The sequence below is a fragment of the Cyprinodon tularosa genome, unplaced genomic scaffold (assembly GCF_016077235.1).
Source record: "Cyprinodon tularosa strain WSP-4 unplaced genomic scaffold, ASM1607723v1 ctg210, whole genome shotgun sequence".
Taxonomy (NCBI): Eukaryota; Metazoa; Chordata; class Actinopteri; order Cyprinodontiformes; family Cyprinodontidae; genus Cyprinodon; species Cyprinodon tularosa.
This window is the reverse complement of record NW_024038779.1, coordinates 1,414,469-1,432,113: the sequence shown is the minus strand read 5'-3', so window position 1 is coordinate 1,432,113 and position 17,645 is coordinate 1,414,469. Positions and strand designations below refer to the sequence as shown.

General features: G+C 38.1%; 1 protein-coding gene across 2 annotated transcripts; it reads left to right on the top strand.

The window, feature by feature from the left end:
- The first annotated feature begins 1,021 nt into the window (after window positions 1-1,021).
- cep85 (centrosomal protein 85) lies at window positions 1,022-17,010 on the top strand. Of its 2 annotated transcripts, XM_038285416.1 has the most exons (13): window positions 1,022-1,172; window positions 3,113-3,244; window positions 6,211-6,992; window positions 7,940-8,070; window positions 8,211-8,328; window positions 8,467-8,652; window positions 9,047-9,199; window positions 9,316-9,470; window positions 9,555-9,672; window positions 12,729-12,779; window positions 12,866-12,973; window positions 15,022-15,265; window positions 15,368-17,010. In XM_038285416.1, the coding sequence occupies exons 2-13, from the start codon at window positions 3,127-3,129 to the stop codon at window positions 15,529-15,531; spliced, it is 2,328 nt and encodes a 775-aa protein (XP_038141344.1). In that variant the 5' UTR covers window positions 1,022-1,172; window positions 3,113-3,126; the 3' UTR covers window positions 15,532-17,010. The 2 variants fall into 2 exon arrangements, with proteins under 2 accessions (XP_038141344.1, XP_038141345.1); XM_038285417.1 differs by lacking the exons at window positions 1,022-1,172; window positions 3,113-3,244 and adding an exon at window positions 5,378-5,646.
- Window positions 17,011-17,645: the final 635 nt, after the last annotated feature.

The following is a 17,645-nucleotide window of genomic DNA, read 5'->3' as shown; positions in this document are numbered from 1 at the left end:
GATTACACCTTTTGATGAACTTAAAAAAAAAAAAGTTAAGAGGGAACAGCACAGTGGATTAAAACCGCTCAGCAGCAAACTGGCAAAGGATTAAATTGGCAAAAACTTACTGCAGTGGCAGTTCTAAAGTAAATTAAACTAAAATGGGTCCAGCATTTTTTAATGGAGGCACTTAGCAAAAGAATAAAAAAGAAACTCACAAAACAATGATATATCTAAATAAAAAAAAGCAGTTTGAAATATTAAATTAGCCGAAAAAGCCACTTACACCCATGGACACTAGATATGTAGCAGATAAAAACTTGAGTCTGAATATGACAGAAGCTAAACATGGAACAACCTAAATTTTTATCATTATTATAATGAAATGTAAAAATAAAAACAAACAATGAAATAAAAAGAAATGTCTGTGTCAGCTTATATTATAATTAGACAATTACTTAGTGTCATGCCTTTAGCCCAGGGGCCAGGACCATTTTAACATTTTTAATGTGATTTGATTTAAGCCTGTTTTTGTGGTTGCTATAAACTGGATGAATGGGTATTTACACAGGCAATGATTTTCTCTATATACTATATAGTGGTTACTTTGAAAACATGAACAAAACTATAAGGGTTTTTTTTTTTAATCTAAAGAAGATCAAGATGTTATTCGAATGTTTATCTCAATATCATTTGCTTTATACTTTAAACTAAGCATAATATTCGGCCCGCCCTGTGTAGTTAATTTGTTTAAAAATTAAAATCGGTTTAAACATCCCCGAGGATGTTATTCTATATTTACGAGGTTGTCTTAATTGGGTTTGTTTGTTTTCATGTACAATAGGATCCGTTTGAAAATGTACGTGTTTGTTTGTCTTATTCTTAATATAATCGCACATATATTTAAAGATGAAACACAAAACAAACGAGGAACGGTATAATTACAGAAATTTAATTGTTTACATTTTGAACATACAACGTCGCAGTCACTACTAACACAATCTGTATGTTTTGCGGGCGGTGCAGTGCGATAAAACGAGCACACCTTGTGTCTTGAGGGTTGTCTTGGTGAGGATCCGTCCGTTGGCTAGCGGAGCAACGGGCAGCAGCAGTGGATGGTCCAGATTCGGCATCAGCTAGGAGCCTTTATCCGAGATTTACTCATGCAATTTGTCATCACGTAGAGTTTGGTAAGGTTAAACCATTTTAAGCACTGGTTAATGATAACCATTAATCTTTGAATTTAATCACACAGTCTGTCTGGAAGGCTGTAGGAACTTCTTTCGCTGAGTAAATCGCAGCGCGGAGTTAGCCGTTAGCTTGTTCGACGGAAGCGGATTTGTCACGGATTAGCCTTAAAGCTTATCGGTGCCGCACATCCCTCTACGTCAAAACCAGAAAGCACAATTTATTTCATTATAAGAAATATTGTCTTATTTAATAATTTGTAGAACAAAGCTTATATAAATGCTAATTACAGCATCGGTTTTAGTTACTGTTACTCGTGGTTAGCTCTGCTCTGGCTTTGGCTCGTTAAAGAGGCATTTCCTTTTTGAATTAGCTACTCGTTAAGGTTACTTCTAACTTCCTGGCTGCTCATTATTTGCTTTATATCTACCGTATTTCTTTTTATCTGCCTTCCTAAAACAACGTACGGGGTCGCAGCCACATAAACAGATTTTTTTTTTTTTTTTGTGAGCGGTTATGTAAGACATGTGCCCATGTTGTTATTTTTGTAGTAACTTAGAACAGCAAGTCCTGTTTGTGAGCAGCTGCTGAGTCCTGTTACAAAACCCCTGTTATTAATTTTCAATGTGATGCAATGTTTAATAATATCTGTTAACCGCGTTCAGATGTGGATACTTAGGATGAATATATATGACCTATAAACTCAATTGAGACAAAGTATGTGTTGGAGAACCTCACATCAAGTACCTCCCTAAAGTACTTTGCCTTTTAAAACTTGTAACAGTCCTGTAGTGCTTACTCTCCAGGGGTGAAGAGGATGTGTCAATGTGGATGTTCAGAATTAGTTTTGCACCACTCACACTATTTTGCATAAAAGTTACGATTGTCAGTTTGAATTGTATCTGATCAGAACTCCTGCGGCCTGCCTCTTGTGCTTCCCTTACATGCCATGTAGTAAAAGTCAAATTTAACCCTTTTTGACTTTTGTCAATGGTTTGCTTAATGCTGATCTTTCACAAACAATGCTTTTTTTATTACATAATTCAGTTGTCCCATCTTATCTGGCTGATAAGTCCCTTAAGCTCCCCCAAAGTCATCATGGGTTTTATGTGGATGAACTAAGCCACACGCTGTGAAGTTATTTAGGAAAAAAATTTGCTAAATTTTTCATTTATAAGCATAACGAAATAAAATGTCCTAAATCAAAACTTCCCTATCTCATGACCTATCTGAGATATGTTTGAGAGTTAATCATGATAACTTGAAGCTGGAGGTTTCTTCCTGTTAAAAGGGAGTTTTTCCTCTCCACTGTCGCTACAGGCATGCTTATTGTGAGGGATTGCATCCTAGTCAATGACTCGATGAAATCAACTGGTTTTCCTCAGATAGAAAACTTTTGAATCAATTTGACTGTATGATCTAGTGAACTGTAAAGTGCCTTGAGATGACATGTGTTGTGAATTGGCACTATATAAATGAACTGAATTGAATTGTATTTTGTAGCAAATACCTAAAGTCCTGTCAGAATAGCTGTATTTAATATCAGGTTAAAATGCATTGTTGATTAGGTTGTACTTGGTTTTAGTAAAAGGTATTATGGTAGATGGGGATGATTTCAAACACACACCACCTTGTTTTAGATGTTACAGTATGGAGAGAACAAAATAAAAAAACAATCTCTGCATATTCATAGGTCTATCAGACTATATACAGTAAAGGGAATGTTTGGAACACAAGAATAATAATTTATACATGTCTGTGTGTATGTATAAATAAGAAACAATCATGTGAAATTTTCTTTAAATGAAATGAAAACGACACAGTGAATATTAGTCCAAACCCTTTGCTCAGCTGTTAAAACGTTGACATGCGGCATCATTTCCTCCTGTGTTGATATAACACTCCACCGTCATTGTTCCTTTCATATGCAAACACACATCAGGTCAGCCCGCTGACATGGAGTGGCAGACGCCAGCTGTTTCAGAGAAGTTCCAAAGCCGTTTTGGCCGCCGACCTGGAACATCAGACAGCGGGGACACTGGGATCGGCACTTCAGCGTCTGACAGCACGGAAGGTGATGACTTTTGATAGCTCTTCTTTAGCCTGTAGCAGGTGTTGTGCAATATTATTCTAAAGAAGGCCTGGATTTGACCGCAGCTTGCACTTGTTCTTGGCAGTTATTGCAGATGGAAGGGTGCTTAGATACATCCCCTCCTTTTTAGTTTGCAGAAATCAAAAGATGGTATTTGCTTTTTGTTTACTTTGCTATTTATAAAGGACAGAGGAGACTTGTAATCAATGCTGGTGGGGTTTATGGAAATAATGTTCCATCAACAACTGATCCAAGATTGGACTGTACTGCTGTGTTGAGCTGATGGGCTGTGGGGACACCACCACTGACCAGCTGAACAGGGAGTAGTCCTTGTATTGGGTGTGGAAACGCGTAATTGTTTTGTTTTGCCACATATTATGCTTTTGAATGGAAATATCCTTGTTGGGGTGGTTCCGGTGTTAGAACATCATGAAAAAATATGATGCTCATATGTGGTCTGTTATGAATGGCCACCTGGGATGGGTGGTTCTAGTTTCCACAGGAAAGGCAGTAAAAGAACTGACTGTATCAGAAGCAAAGTGAAGCTGTTAGGATAGAGCTTAACAAAGTTGTTCAGTTTGGACAAACTGAACTCTATATAGTATGTTTATGATGTAATTAGTTGATTTCTTGCAACTTTTTGTACCATGAGATACTAACAGCATCTGTAAACCATCCGTCATCATTCATAGGATGACTGATTGATCAAAGGAATTATCTTTGAACTTGTATTTTATCTAAAGTTATCAGATACATTGCTCCACTAGCTTGCTAGGCCAGTCGGAGCAGTGGTCGGGGCTTTGTGTGAGAATGGCGTTTGGAGACAGTGTGTAAGTTTCTTGAATTGTGTTTTTGGATTCACATATTTTCAGTATTTTTAGCATTGATTATATCCTTGTTCTGTAAGGAACGCCCCCTGGAAAAAGAGATGATGCATCTCAATGGGCTATCCTTGAAATAAACATTAGATCAGTGGTCTGTAACTTGTGATTCTAAAGGTCTGTGTACCGCTTTATCCAGTGTACTGCGTCTCCTAATAACAAACCAAATGTGTCGACTCAAAATGTTTTGAATTGTAAAGTTATTAAGGCATTTTTGTTTACTACGTTTTCTCCAGTAGTATTTGTAGTACAGGTAAGGAGTAGGTGTTTTAGATGTAATTTACGTGCAAATTACCTTTGATTTTGTTAATAATGCGACCAATTTTTAATAATTTCCTAGAAATTGATATCTGAATCCAACACAATTTGTAGGAATTACCAAATGATCTTAATTTCTGCATATGTCTCAATCTTACCCTTATTTTTTTCAGAGGTCGAACTCTGAAGAAGTAATTTTAAGTACATGTTCTATATATTGTCGGTAAATGTGTTATTAGATGAAAACTGCTCGGAGTTCCTAGTTTATTAGTTATTAGCTTTTAGCTCCAGATTTCAACAACTATATTGTTTTTTAATATGAAGAACATTTTCGAGCACAGAATGACTTTAAATGAGTAGATTTGAAGCCCTGATATTTTTTTTGGTAAATTTAACATCAGTTTTACTGTTTTCTTCATTCATTTTAATTATTTACCTCTTCCTAGTATAGCAAATGCATCTATCACTTCTGTTTCTAGCAAAGACAAGGTTCTAATTTCTATATCTTTATTTGTCTTGATTGCATAGATTAATCTTTGATATGAAACTGGAGTGAAGAACATTTTGGTTCCAGTATAGATTTTTAAAGGCAGGAATGTCTGCTGAGCAAATGACTCGTCATAGAATGGTTTAGACTTGTTGTAGCCATTCATGAATCAGTAGTGCCTGAAGGCCTTTTTTTTTTTTTTTTTTTTTTTTTTTTTTAATACATTTGATGATTTATTCATTTGAAATTCTGATCTTCCTCTCATGTATTACCAGTTTGCTAATCCCTGGTTTGCCACTGTATAGACTGCAGTTTTAATCTGGTGTTGACGTTTAAGATATTTCATATTTCCTTGCCTCCTCCCAGTTTAACACTGGGAGGAGGCAAGGTGCTTAAATAAGCGGCGCCAAACGATCACTCTGTAACTGGAGAGGCGGGCTATAAATACCCCTAACCTTTCCTGTGTATGCTTGTTTGTATGCATATGCTCAAAGCCCAGTCGAGGCTGGTTTGGCTTATTATTATTTTAAGGACAATACAGATTTGAGTAAAGGGTCTGCTCGTCACAGAGCCATCAGTCTACGCTCAGCAGGTAGTTTCAGTGGTGCCTGAATATGCAGAAGACTGTTTCCTGTTTTGATTCGGCGCACTTTAAAGCTAAGCTAACCCCAGTTCAGCTTTAGGAGAAAATGTCACAGTCAACAAGCTGTTTGAGTTGGAGCGTCTCCCCGGCTTTCAGACTTCAACAGATCTCTCAGGTTTGTTTACTGAGCTACAGGCTAATTTTAGATTTTGTTTTAACCAACCTCATGGTTGGTTAATTTTCTTGCTGGTGCTTTGTTGTGCTTAGTATGATCTCTCAGTTGTTCATATAAAGGTAGGTAACATTTTGAATGTTTAGTCAGACGGGTTTAGCATGTACTTCTGCATAGTCTAAGGGTGCTGGTGCAGAGAACTGTTTGTTTGTTTGTTTATGTATCTCTATTTTAACATGGAGATTCTTAATTCAACTCCCTGACATATTTGTTTTTGGCGGAAGTAGAGCATTCATTCTTAGCATTGCTTTAAGTCTATTCTAAGCCTATTCCCTTAGTTGAGTCAGTCAGAGCCTGTTAATTCTTTCAGAGGTGACACCTGATCAAAGTAGGTCACCCATAAACCCTGCTCCATCTGTTTTATTCAGAATCTGAAAATGCAGAAACCTGGAGCTCTCTTTGCTCTGGACTGATCAAGCAAAGTTTGTTTGCATATGAAATTATAGGAATAAAAGCTTTTACACAATATATCTTAAAATTTTCTTTTTCTTTTTATTTATTTTTTAGATTTCTGCAGTGTTAGCAGCAGCCCCTCTTTCCAGCCCATCCGCAGTCAGATTCCCATCCCCACTGCACATGTCATGCCATCCACAGCCGGCGCTTCGGCCTCAAAGTCCCGCTCATTTGGCCAGGAGGACCCTTTGTCCTCAACTGATGGACACAGGTCATCGTCTGGTTCAAGAACCCCGAGTGGCTCCACATCAAAGTCTTCCTCACTCTCCAAATCGGCCTCTTCACCCAATTTGGATGCTCAGCCCATTTCAGGAGCCGATCATGTGGGACCCAGACCAGACTGCCTAAGCCGCTACCGCAGCCTGGTCAACGGACTGGACCACTCACTTTTCCCCACAGATCACACAAGGCTTGATGACGGACAGAGGTTTGACACACCTGCTGTGGAGCCTACTCTGAATCAGTCAGCCCTGCTAGGAGGGTTATGTCCTGATGTCAGGCTCCGATTACAGGCAACTGGGATTAGAGACCATCCAGACTGTGTATCTGAGGCTTACAGGGGAGCTATGGATCAGAGCTACAAGGTACTGCCTGAAGCAAGACCCGGCCTCTCTGGAATCACTGAAAGCTCTAGTCAGAGGGGTAGTCAGCCCGGTGCTGCTGGATCCGCTGGGAGCTTTTCAACCCCGCTCAGTCTGCAGACTCAGGCTCTGCTGAGGGAGCATACTAGTCCCAAAAGTTACGATCCACTGAGGCAGGACAGATGTAGTGAACTTTCTAGCTGGCAGCAAAAACAGCAGCTGGAGACTTTACGCCTACAAGTGGAACAAATGCAGGTAAGCATATTACAAAAATTTTTTCAGCTGTTCTTGCTATACTCTACTTGTGTAAATGTTAAAATCTAAGGTTATGGGAAACTGGCAAATCCAGCTGGTTTTAGCTGCTAGGTCAAGCTAAAAATAAATAATTTCTGCGATTATAAAGGTTAAAAGGTGTTTCTTTTTACTTTTATGAACATACTAATTTGGCTAGATACTGATTTCCAGAAAAATGTTGGATAAATTAGATAACCTGGATAGAGATGCTTGAAGTCATTTGAAAACAAGGTCTCACTAAAGAAGGTGGGAATTAACAACAGCACACAGTTAGCTTAGCACAATTACATGATGTTGGCAGGAACTTGAAAGACCAAGTTATCTGTGCTTCTTGAAACATGCTCATGTAAAAATTGGTTAAAAAGGCAAATATTGTCAATGTTAAATTCTAATTCCTTTTACGAACATGATTCTTTTAAAACCAAATAATCTGTTTTTAACACCTTCTGACAGAAGAGAATTACATTTGTGGACTTCTACATCACCATCTTAGAATATCTAGGAGGAATTAACCTTTCTTCGTGTTAATATGGTTTCAAATAAATATTTTCTAAATAGCATATAAATGTTTCTTATTCCCTTGACCTTTGGGCAGAAGAAACTGAATTTTAGGTTACAGCTTGGTGCTGAGAGCTCATCTCTGGACAAAGGTTTAAAACCCATCTTGACTGTAAGGAAGAAACAGATGTCCTGGAAAATAGAGCGGCTCTAGCATGCTGTGGAACTTTTACAGGATTATAAATGTGACTTTGTAAATCTATGTATTGCTTTAATTAACCAGGAAAGACCAGTGGAGATTTAAAATCCTCATTTACAGATCTGGCTTAGATTATTGGAGACATCAGATTTATAATCCATCATAAATTCTGTAATGTAGATGTTTACTTTTTGTCTTGTTTCAAATTTAGTTAATGAATGCTGGAGTGAGTCAATACCCGTCCCTGTATTCCACGCCGCTGCACTCAGACTCAGGCAAGTGGGATGCTCTGGTTAAAGCCAGCGAGAGTCTGCTCAAGGAGAAGGAGCTTATCATTGAGAGGCAAGTGTTTCTAACAGATTAATTCATACTTTTCAAGAGAATCTTGTCCAGTAATCTAAACCGAGCTAATTTAAATACTTTATCCAATTATTCCTAATGGTGGACTGGTTTTCTGATGGTTGGATCTGTCCATGATGCAGACAAAAGCAACAAATGGCCCAGCTGGAACAGCGCCTAAGGGAAAGTGAACTTCAAGTTCACGGAGCCCTGCTGGGTCAAAGGGCTTCTTACAGTGATATGTTTATTCTGCGTCTTCAGGTTGGTACACATCATTCTGTTTCACTACACTCTGTATCATAATTGTGTTGTATGTATTTTGCTTTGAAGCTTTATGCATTTTTATAAAAAATAAATAAATAAAAAAATCCTCCACTGATTCCCTCTTATGGCACGTAGGAGGCTCAGAGGGAGAACGCGTTCCTCCGAGCTCAGTTTGCTGAACGCACTGACTGCGCTGCCCTGGAGAAAGCAGAGGCAGAGCGAAGGCTCGGTGCAGTCGAAGCAGAGACACGCCGACTGACGGAGAGTTTAAAGGAAGCCTGTGAGAGGCATGCAGAGGAAATGAAGAAACAGGAAGAGAGGGTTAGTGCGCATTTCACATCTCTACCTAATGCTAGTGTTGCAATCAAGGCAACCACAGAATTACAGGGGAACTGAACTCAGCTGCAAAATGCACCTTCCTCTTTAGTATCAAGCAGTATCATTTAACCTCTTTAACTTCCGTTGGTAAACTGAAGGATTTATCAGAAGCTAGAGATGTTTGAACCATACATGAACTTTACCAGAGGAGTAGAAATGTAATTATGGTTATCATAGCTTTCTGTCTACAATTTACTTCCCAGTTTTAACAGTACAAGATCTGCGAGAGAACTTCCCTGAAACTTTTATTGTGTTTGACTTTCAGTGTTTTCCAAATGGCTGTAATAACCATTACAGATCGTACAATTCTCTGTGACTCTCTCGGTTGTTTCTGTAGATCCGCAGTCGAGACAAACACATAAACAACCTCAAGAAGAAATGTCAAAAGGAGACAGAACTAAAGAGGGAGAACCAGCAGCGTATTGAAACCTTAGAGCGCTACCTAGCTGACCTGCCCACCTTGGAGGATTACCAGACTCAGAATAAGCAGGTAAGAATGGGTCACTAATCGGAACCCATCTATTTTGATGGGCTCTGCTGCATAGAAATCTGACTGTGTGGAATATAAAACCTGAACTTGAAGAACTTGTGTGCTTTTGACACCAGCTTGTTGAAGCAGAGCAGCAGACGGCTCAGCTACAAGAAAAAGTGAAAGAACTAGAGGCCACTTTGGAGAAAACCCACTCACAACTTCAGGAGAAAGATGCTCTGCTGGAGGAGCAGAAACGCAGGGAGAGAGACCTGCTGACAACCATTACGGAGTAAGTAAGAAATGGGCAATCCTCTCTCTGCGGCCTGTGTTTACGGAGTTTATAAAGACAAAAGGTAATTCCTTCTTTCATCAGTATGCAGCAGCGTGTGCAGCAGGGCCTTGAGGACGGAGCCAGACTCCCATGTCTGGATATCGAGAAGCTTAGAGGAGAGAACAACGCTTTAAGAGAGGAGCAGCAGAGACTCAAAAAGGTGTGTATGTTATGGTAAAGCTGTGCATATGGAGGTAGGGAGGTTGAGAGTGTATTAAATTAGTTTCTAAATACTTTTTGAAGCAGTGGGTTTTCAGAGATAGCTGTCGCTGTGTCCTGCAAAAGCATTCAAACACTTATTTTTTTTGTCCATTTAGTATGTATGTATTAGGCTTACAAAAGTCTCAAGAGAAAATGGGTTTTATTGTTTTTGTGTGCTTGCATTTAGTCTCCCTGAATCAGTTCTGTCTGAAACAAACTTCTGCTGCAGCCACAGCTGCAAGAATTTTCCATCCTTGTCTCTACTGGTCAGAATAACTCATTTTTTTTCTTATTGTTTTTTTTTTTTTTTATAGTTTTAACTGAGCCAGATTGGAAGGAGGGCATCTGTCTGTGTGTAAATTGCATGTTGCTAGATATTTGTGTACAGCAGATTGGTCATGTGGATGTTTAAAGGACTCTTTTATAAAGCTGGAACAGCAAAGTTCAGAAATGTTAATGACACACTGACATAGAGGCGTCAGCCCCCAGCAAATGCAGAAAGAATCTCTGATTTACTCCTGTGGTTCCAGAAGAAGATTCCATCACAGCGGTCAAAACCTCTAATAGTTCGGCATTCTGGGAATGATTTTTGTGCTCAGTGTGTTCCACTTTGACTTTTGAAGTAATTGGGCTCTCCTTTTTTGTGGGTTTTATAAACAAAGATGTAGCGTTCTTTTACCTTCACTTATAAAAGAGGCTTGCCCTTTAGAAAAAGCTTAGAGAAGTGGTCATGGACTTTGGAGAAATGCAGCTTAGCATATTTTACCAACACTCACTTTGTAGACATACGCTAATTGTTTACATTTATGAAACAAAAATCCTATTTCCACCCCCTAAAATACATTTTCTGCATCTTTTCCCTCCTTGACTGCTTGGAGACAGATTTATGATTGGCTGGCTGAAATCAAATTTGTGCTCGTTTTTTCTTTTTCTTTTTTTTTCTCCTTTCTTTTAATCGACCATTTCACCGTATCCTATGTTATCCTTAGCCTCCAATGCCTCTACAACTAAACTAAGGAACTAATGAAAGCGGTTTCTTTTGTTGCATTGCTATTCATTAGCTGAATAATCAAATAGCTGATACCAAAAGCTAGAAACTAGAATGCAAAAACTGTTTATCTTAGAAGCACATCTGGATTAGGATGCTCAGACGGACAGTGCTGTCCTTGGTCTTTCCGTGTCAGTGAAGCTAATTGTTTTGAAGCTGCTGGGTGGGAGTGGGAGTGGGGGTGGGGGTTGCTGCCGGATGAAGTGCCAGAAATGTGGTTGGTGGTGAATGGGTCATTATCTTTGAATAATTCCTTTATCTAGTATTGATTGTATCAAAATGGTGATTATTATGATAATCCTGCTTAGTTGCCCTGCTAAGCTGGACAATAGTTTATCAATATTGTAATATAATTTTATTCTATGTGACGTTTAACTACATTTTCAGTATAAGTCAGTCTATGATTTTTCTATGTGAATGATGTTTTTGACACGGAGCCTGTGACTCTAGCTGTAAGCTGTGCACAGCTCCAACAGGGTATGTTATAGCAACAAAATGATTGGCATTGATAAGGTTACCAAACCTCTCCTTTATCTGATAAAAGACGTCCTAAAAAAATGGTTCAGATTTTAGCATCTTATGAATGATGTGTAAACTGTGTATCATGATGCTCAACTTGTCCTCCTGGCAGGGAGCTGTCCTGGGATAATATAGGATGTCTGAATTGATTCATTTAGTTTTAACTGAGCTGATCTTTGCCATGATAATGGTTTGGTTTGCACCAGGAAATACAACTCCTATTGAATGTTTGCTGTGCCTTTGTTTAAAAAAGGAAGAAAAAAAAAGGGCTAGAATGTATTTTGTTTTATTAAAGATGCAAAGCTCTGCCTTCAGTGCCATTAAAGGTTTGTGGAAATTTCGATGTTTTAGAATTGACAGGACCTTTCAGAGCTACTTAGTTATTTTGCTAATTCATTATATGGATTTATTAACTTTCAGTCTTAGGTGTGTTTGTCATTTAAAGTTATAAAAGTAATAAAAATAAAGGAGACAAAAACAGAAACTGAATGTGACAGGAACATGTGGACTAAAATATGAGGAGAGAGAGATGATCACAGCGAAATAATTTTCATAAGTTGGTACAGGAATTGTGATGTCACAGGGGTCATTGTGATGCTTTCATGTGTAGATCAATATCGATTGATCTTTTATCCACAGAAGTTTAAAAATCTACCACGATATTAGTTTTGGTCATTTGGTTCATCAATCTTTAGGATGGCATTTGTTCTAGAGCTGAAACAGTGTATTGATTTAATCATGATTAATCGATTATTGAAATAATTGTCATCTAATTTAGTAATCAAATAATTGTAATCTAAAAAAATGTTATATTCAAGATTAAAGGAAACAAATATTTTTGGTCTGTCAATATGCTCTATCTAGAACTCTTCAAGTGGAAAAGATTTAGTTTCAGCTGGTTTAATTTTGTAAGAATATTCTTTTGCTATCTGATTATTAATCCATTATTGGGATCAACGGATTAATCATTAGTGCAGTCCTAATCTGTTCAGTAATTTTCAGTAACAAACCTCGGTTAGATTTGAGCCTTTATTAAAAATACTAGGAGCTCAAAAGTTCAACTCAACTTTCCATCACGTTTATAACCAGGCCCCACATCGCTATAGCGCATAAGTTTCAATATGTTCAAGCTTAAGACATTAAAATGCAAATTAAATTTTTTTTGTAATACTTTTTTTGTTTGTTTTGTTTCATCTTCATGATTTTAAAAAGTCAAGATTGTGTTGTAACTGCTGCTAGCTACTGTGTGTTTCATAGAAATAGTCCTGAAAATATCCCTTGAGCTCAGAATGTTATGAGCAATTAATGAGATTTAACAAACTGTAGATAAAATCCTCCAAAATATTGTATTTAGTTTCAGATTGTTTAAAAAAAAAATGGTTGCAAAGATTTGAAGTTGAGGCTGTTAGTAAGGATGAATGTGTAATGTTGCATCTTTCTCCCTGCAGGTTATTGAGAAGCAACACCGAATGATGGAACAGCTTGGATCTCAAATTCAGGTGTTTCTCTTGTAAAATGACACAAAATATTACAGATTGTAGTAGTTTGAATATTATATTAACCTTTCTTGGGGCTGCCTGTCTAGGCTTTAGAGGAGCAGATCTCTCAAGAGGAAAGCAGCTCTCAGGCCCTAAGAGAGGAGGTGCTTGCCAAAGATCAGAACGTCTTAGAGCTCCACACAGCCATGAAGGAGGTGAGAAACTGATAGAAAATAGAGAAAACCATTTATATATGCACCTTTAGGTAACTCTGAAAACCAGAATAACATTAAAAGGTTTTAATTTTTTTTTCTCGCATTTCTAAAATGGGGAAACTCATTCAGCTATAGCTAGCTTCCAGTTCGTAAAAAATTCTATTTCAACATTTAGAAAATTATTATATGAAAAAAATTGTTCAGTATTAAAAAATCATGCTGTCCCGTCCTAATCTTCTAATTAACTTGAAACACCTAGAGATGTTTATCTGGGTCAGTCTGAGATAGAATCATATCATCCAGAGGAGTATCATTGAGAATAACCTAATTGGACAGTATATAGTGCGGTTAAAAAGGTACACTAGCAAGAGGGATAACCCCAGTCTTTAGATCGCTGTGAATTAAAATATTTTTAAGCATTTAGGGAGCTTCTCAAGGAGTGCGGGAATATTAGGAGAAACAGAACTGATCCATAGCTCGATAATAAAAGCCCTCTCTCAGAGAAAATATTCAAATATTTTAAACATATTAAATTTTTTAAATGCCTCTCAAACCATGGTGCCAGGCGAATGGGGGCAGGGGAAGGATCTAATTTTTATTCATATATATATATATATATATATATATATATTATATATAATATGAGAGAGAGAGAGAGAGAGAGAGAGAGAGAGAGATATGAGAGAGAGAGAGAGATAGATATGAGAGAGAGAGAATGATTCAGGATTTCCCCTCTATATTTTATTGCCTCAATCTACTCTGCATGCAGCTAATTTGGTCAAATACAGTATTATAAAGCACATGCATTACAAGGCTGATTCAAGCTGTGTGATAATCAGTTGATTATCAGAGCATCACTTTGTCTAGATAAAACAAAAAAAATGATATAGTTTAAAGCTGTAATAATGTATATCTTTCAGCTTTAAGTATGTGTTATCCATTAGCTGTATGAAAACGGAGCAGGTCTCATCTGCCTGAATGCAAGGCTATCAGGATACCTGTGAGACAGCACTTGGGGAGCAGTTGCAGTGAGACGGTAATGGTAGAACGATTGCTGCTTTCACATGAAGTCACTAAACTCGCCAACAACTCAGAGGAAAATCATTAGATTTCTCTATGAACACTTTTGTGAAGAAAGAAAAAGTTGGTGGAGATGTCTGAAAAGTCCCCAGAAATAGCAACAGTGACTAAGTTGGCAAAACTGGACAGTTGTCTCCAGTTTTCCTCCTATTGAAAGCAGTGCAGCTCATTGTAGCCACCAGTAAGTTTCATGCATCAGCCAGCTTTACAACAAGACTTCAAGTAGTTAGAAACATTAGTTTTTACAGTATATTGTACATTTTGAATTTAAAATCCGATTAGAATAAGTGCACAAATACGCGGTATGCTCTGCCTCATGCTTTACTGTGTGTGAAAATATATTTTTATTCATTGTGTAGGAGGGGCAGCTTTTATTTTGCTGTGGCTGTGCAGAAACAGTGTTACCATGACCTATAGGATCTATGAAAAATATTTAAAAAAAATTTAATTTCCTTCTATATGGAGGTAACCCTACAGTGTGTGTGTGTGTGTGTGTGTGTGTGTGGAAGTATGTTAGTATCCGTCTTAAGTCTGTTTTGTAGAAAATGTAGATTCTAACTTGAGATGCTGATATTTCCAAATCCATTGTATGCTGTGATAATTGTTTAAAGCTTATTTGAAGCACTTTGCTGTAAAACGTTCAGGTTTTTTTTTATGTTACCAGTTAGTCTCGTTGTGTGGGAACAATGTATGAACCACATGAACGCCACAGCATGTAGAAAAAAATGTTTCTTTTTAAATTGCATTTTGATTTGAGTTATTCCAGTCCTCTTCTGTCAGTTGTTGTGTTGTTAACACTGAAGAGTGTTACTGTGGCCTTGTAGTTTTTAGGTTTTGTGATTAATGGCTGCGTACAACTTTTTATTTCCAGTTGTCTTCCGGTCAGACTAAAGATCAGCTAATTTCTAAATTCTTTGTATCTCTTGATAGATGCTGACCTCTCTATCCCCGTCTCTTTATTTCTGTAGCTGTCAGCCCAAAACCAGGAACTGCTGGAGCAGAATCTGACGCTGCAGGAGCAGATGAGTGACCCAGAACAGAGGAACTCTAACCAGGCCTCCTCCGGCCTCCAGCCAGCAGGGGCCCATCTCACACAACGGTTGCATGTGGAGATCGCCTCATGTCTCAGCGACCTGCGCTCCCTTTGCAGCATTCTGACCCAGCGGGCCCGGGGACAAGACCCCAACCTCTCTCTGCTGCTTGGTCTCACTTGTAAGCTTTTTACACCACAATTCTGTCATTCCTTTAGAACTTTCAGTGTGGAAGTGTTTTAAGGTGAGTGATTGATGTTTTTTTTTTGTTTTTTTTTCCCAGCTCCACCAACAGTTTCAGAGCAGGACGAGGACTGGATGGAACCAGACGTGTTACAGAAGAAGCTGGTGGAAGCCCAACAGCTCCGCCGGGATGTTGAGGAACTGCGTAATGTGATTCTGGATCGTTACGCGCAGGACATGGGGGAAAACTGCATAACACAATAACAGTGACTTCTCCCTAATGGAGGGAAGTCATTTTGTTTCATCTCTGGCATCTCAAAGGCTTGTTGCCTGGTTACTGAATGTTTGAATAAAGCTTGTGTTTTCCTTTCTCTAAGGACAAACCAAAACGGTTTAAGTTTCTCTCACCCGACTGAACATGGAGCCCCAAGACTCTGTAGCTCTGATCCATCCCCTCTCCACAGTTTGTTCATTTCAGTCCAAGGGCTAATGGGGAATAACTTACCTCTACTACTTGATCCTGTAAACATTGTGTCTGCGTGTGTTTGAGTTTGACATTGTATTATCGGTTACCAAATAGTCTTATTCTTTGTTCTACTCGAGTATATAGCGCTTTTAGAAGTCCCACAAGTCTAATTTATTTCAATCTTCATTTCCCTGTTTTGGGGGAATTACTACTTTTTGTTTTTAGTGGTTGACAATCAACTGGACATATTTTTAACTTGTGTTTTTAACTGAATTAACAAAGAATTGTTACCAACTCATCATTTTTTTCTAACGGTGAACACTGTAATGATGGATTGTGCTGTGATGTATACGATGAAACAACTTCAAGGGTTTCAAACCAAATCAGCTTCTCACACCAACAGGCCTACAGCAGTTTTCTAACCAAAGAGACTCCCATGTCGGTGAACTCACCTGTCTGCGCTCCTTCTGATGTACACCAGTGTGTGCCTTTGTCCTGTTTGTGACTACAATGCAAGGGTTGTTTGCAGCTGAGGTCTTCCAGTTGGACCTTCTTCTCAGAGTACCAACCAGTAGGATAACTGATACATTCCCTGACTCTGAATGTAGAAAACAGTGGGACACTCTGACTCTTTCTTCATTATTACTATATGACATAAAAGCTGTTAGTTTGGACAAGCTTGTAGGATTTGCTCTGTTTATGACTGACTTGCATTTTTACAGAATAGTTGACTGATAAATGACTAAGGAACAGTATTAATCCTCTGTATTATTTATTATTTTTGCTTTTGATAACTGTGTGAATGATGTTTGGGTCTGCCTAATCTGTTCATGTAATATGTTCATGTTTGAAAGAACTTGTAAAGGTCCCATGGAGTGTCGGTGTTCTGGTCACTTGTAATAGGATGTAGACATGGGAGCAGGTTCTCCTACCAGTTCTTTGTAATCGTTAGAAGGGATGACCGGATCAACCCCCAAATCACGTTACGTAACCGGTAAGCCATTTAGGAATAACTCGACACTTTACAGGAGGTGAAAGGGATTTTTAGAAATACAAATATGCAACAAAAAAAAAAGATTTCAACCAGGGACACTGAAGCCATACTTCATTTTTAACGGGACCTTAAAACTTCACTAGCACATGGTTTCACTTTGAAACATCAGGCTCTGCATGCCTTAACATCTCAATTTTTTTGCAAAAGGGAAAAAGATGTCTATTTTCATACCGTTGATGTTTGTAATTGGAAATTGTAGAAATAAAGATTTTTTTTGACATTGTTTTTCAGTGAATTTGTTGTAGAGTGTGTTTTGTTTTCTTGTACAGGTAGCTCACCCACTGACTTTCTTCAGAAGGTCCTGAGTAGCGGATGCTCCTCAGCTCAGTGTGCCCTCGTAGTGACCTAACCGAACATTGATGTTGCCCATAGTGCTTCAATTAAAGTTTGAAATTATACCTTCCATCAGTTTACTTGAGACAGCTTGGTTCAAGGGTTTAAGCAGTCGTATTATATAACTGAACACTTAATCTGCTTTGAGTGTTGAGCGGAGGAGACTAGTCTAAAAATAAACACCTATGTTTACCAGCTACCCTGTCAGATCTTTATAATGCAGGAACATTTCTGAGCTGTAAAATGTAGAAAATCCAATCTTGAATTGATGGGTTTATTTAGCATGGGGTAAATTATGTTTTTTTTAAGCAAGCAGTGTTAACTGTCACTGATAACTGTGCTGTAATCACTTCGTACCATGTGAATCTGATCATTCCTCATTGCACAGCCTCTTTAGATTATCTAGAGCCTTGGATCTTGGATCCTCTGCTGTCTTCTCAGCTCACAACAGTTTTTCTGTAGGATTTACATTTAAGACTGACATATTACTTTGGGATCTTATGAGATGTTCTAATGTAGATTTCA

Excerpts from the sequence above, each read along its gene's own strand:
- cep85 (XM_038285416.1), top strand. The coding sequence starts at position 3,127 with ATGGAGTGGCAGACGCCAGCTGTTTCAGAGAAGTTCCAAAGCCGTTTT. Across the intron at positions 3,245-6,210 it reads AGCGTCTGACAGCACGGAAG|ATTTCTGCAGTGTTAGCAGC; the intron begins GTGATGACTTTT and ends TTTATTTTTTAG. Across the intron at positions 9,673-12,728 it reads AGCAGCAGAGACTCAAAAAG|GTTATTGAGAAGCAACACCG; the intron begins GTGTGTATGTTA and ends TTCTCCCTGCAG.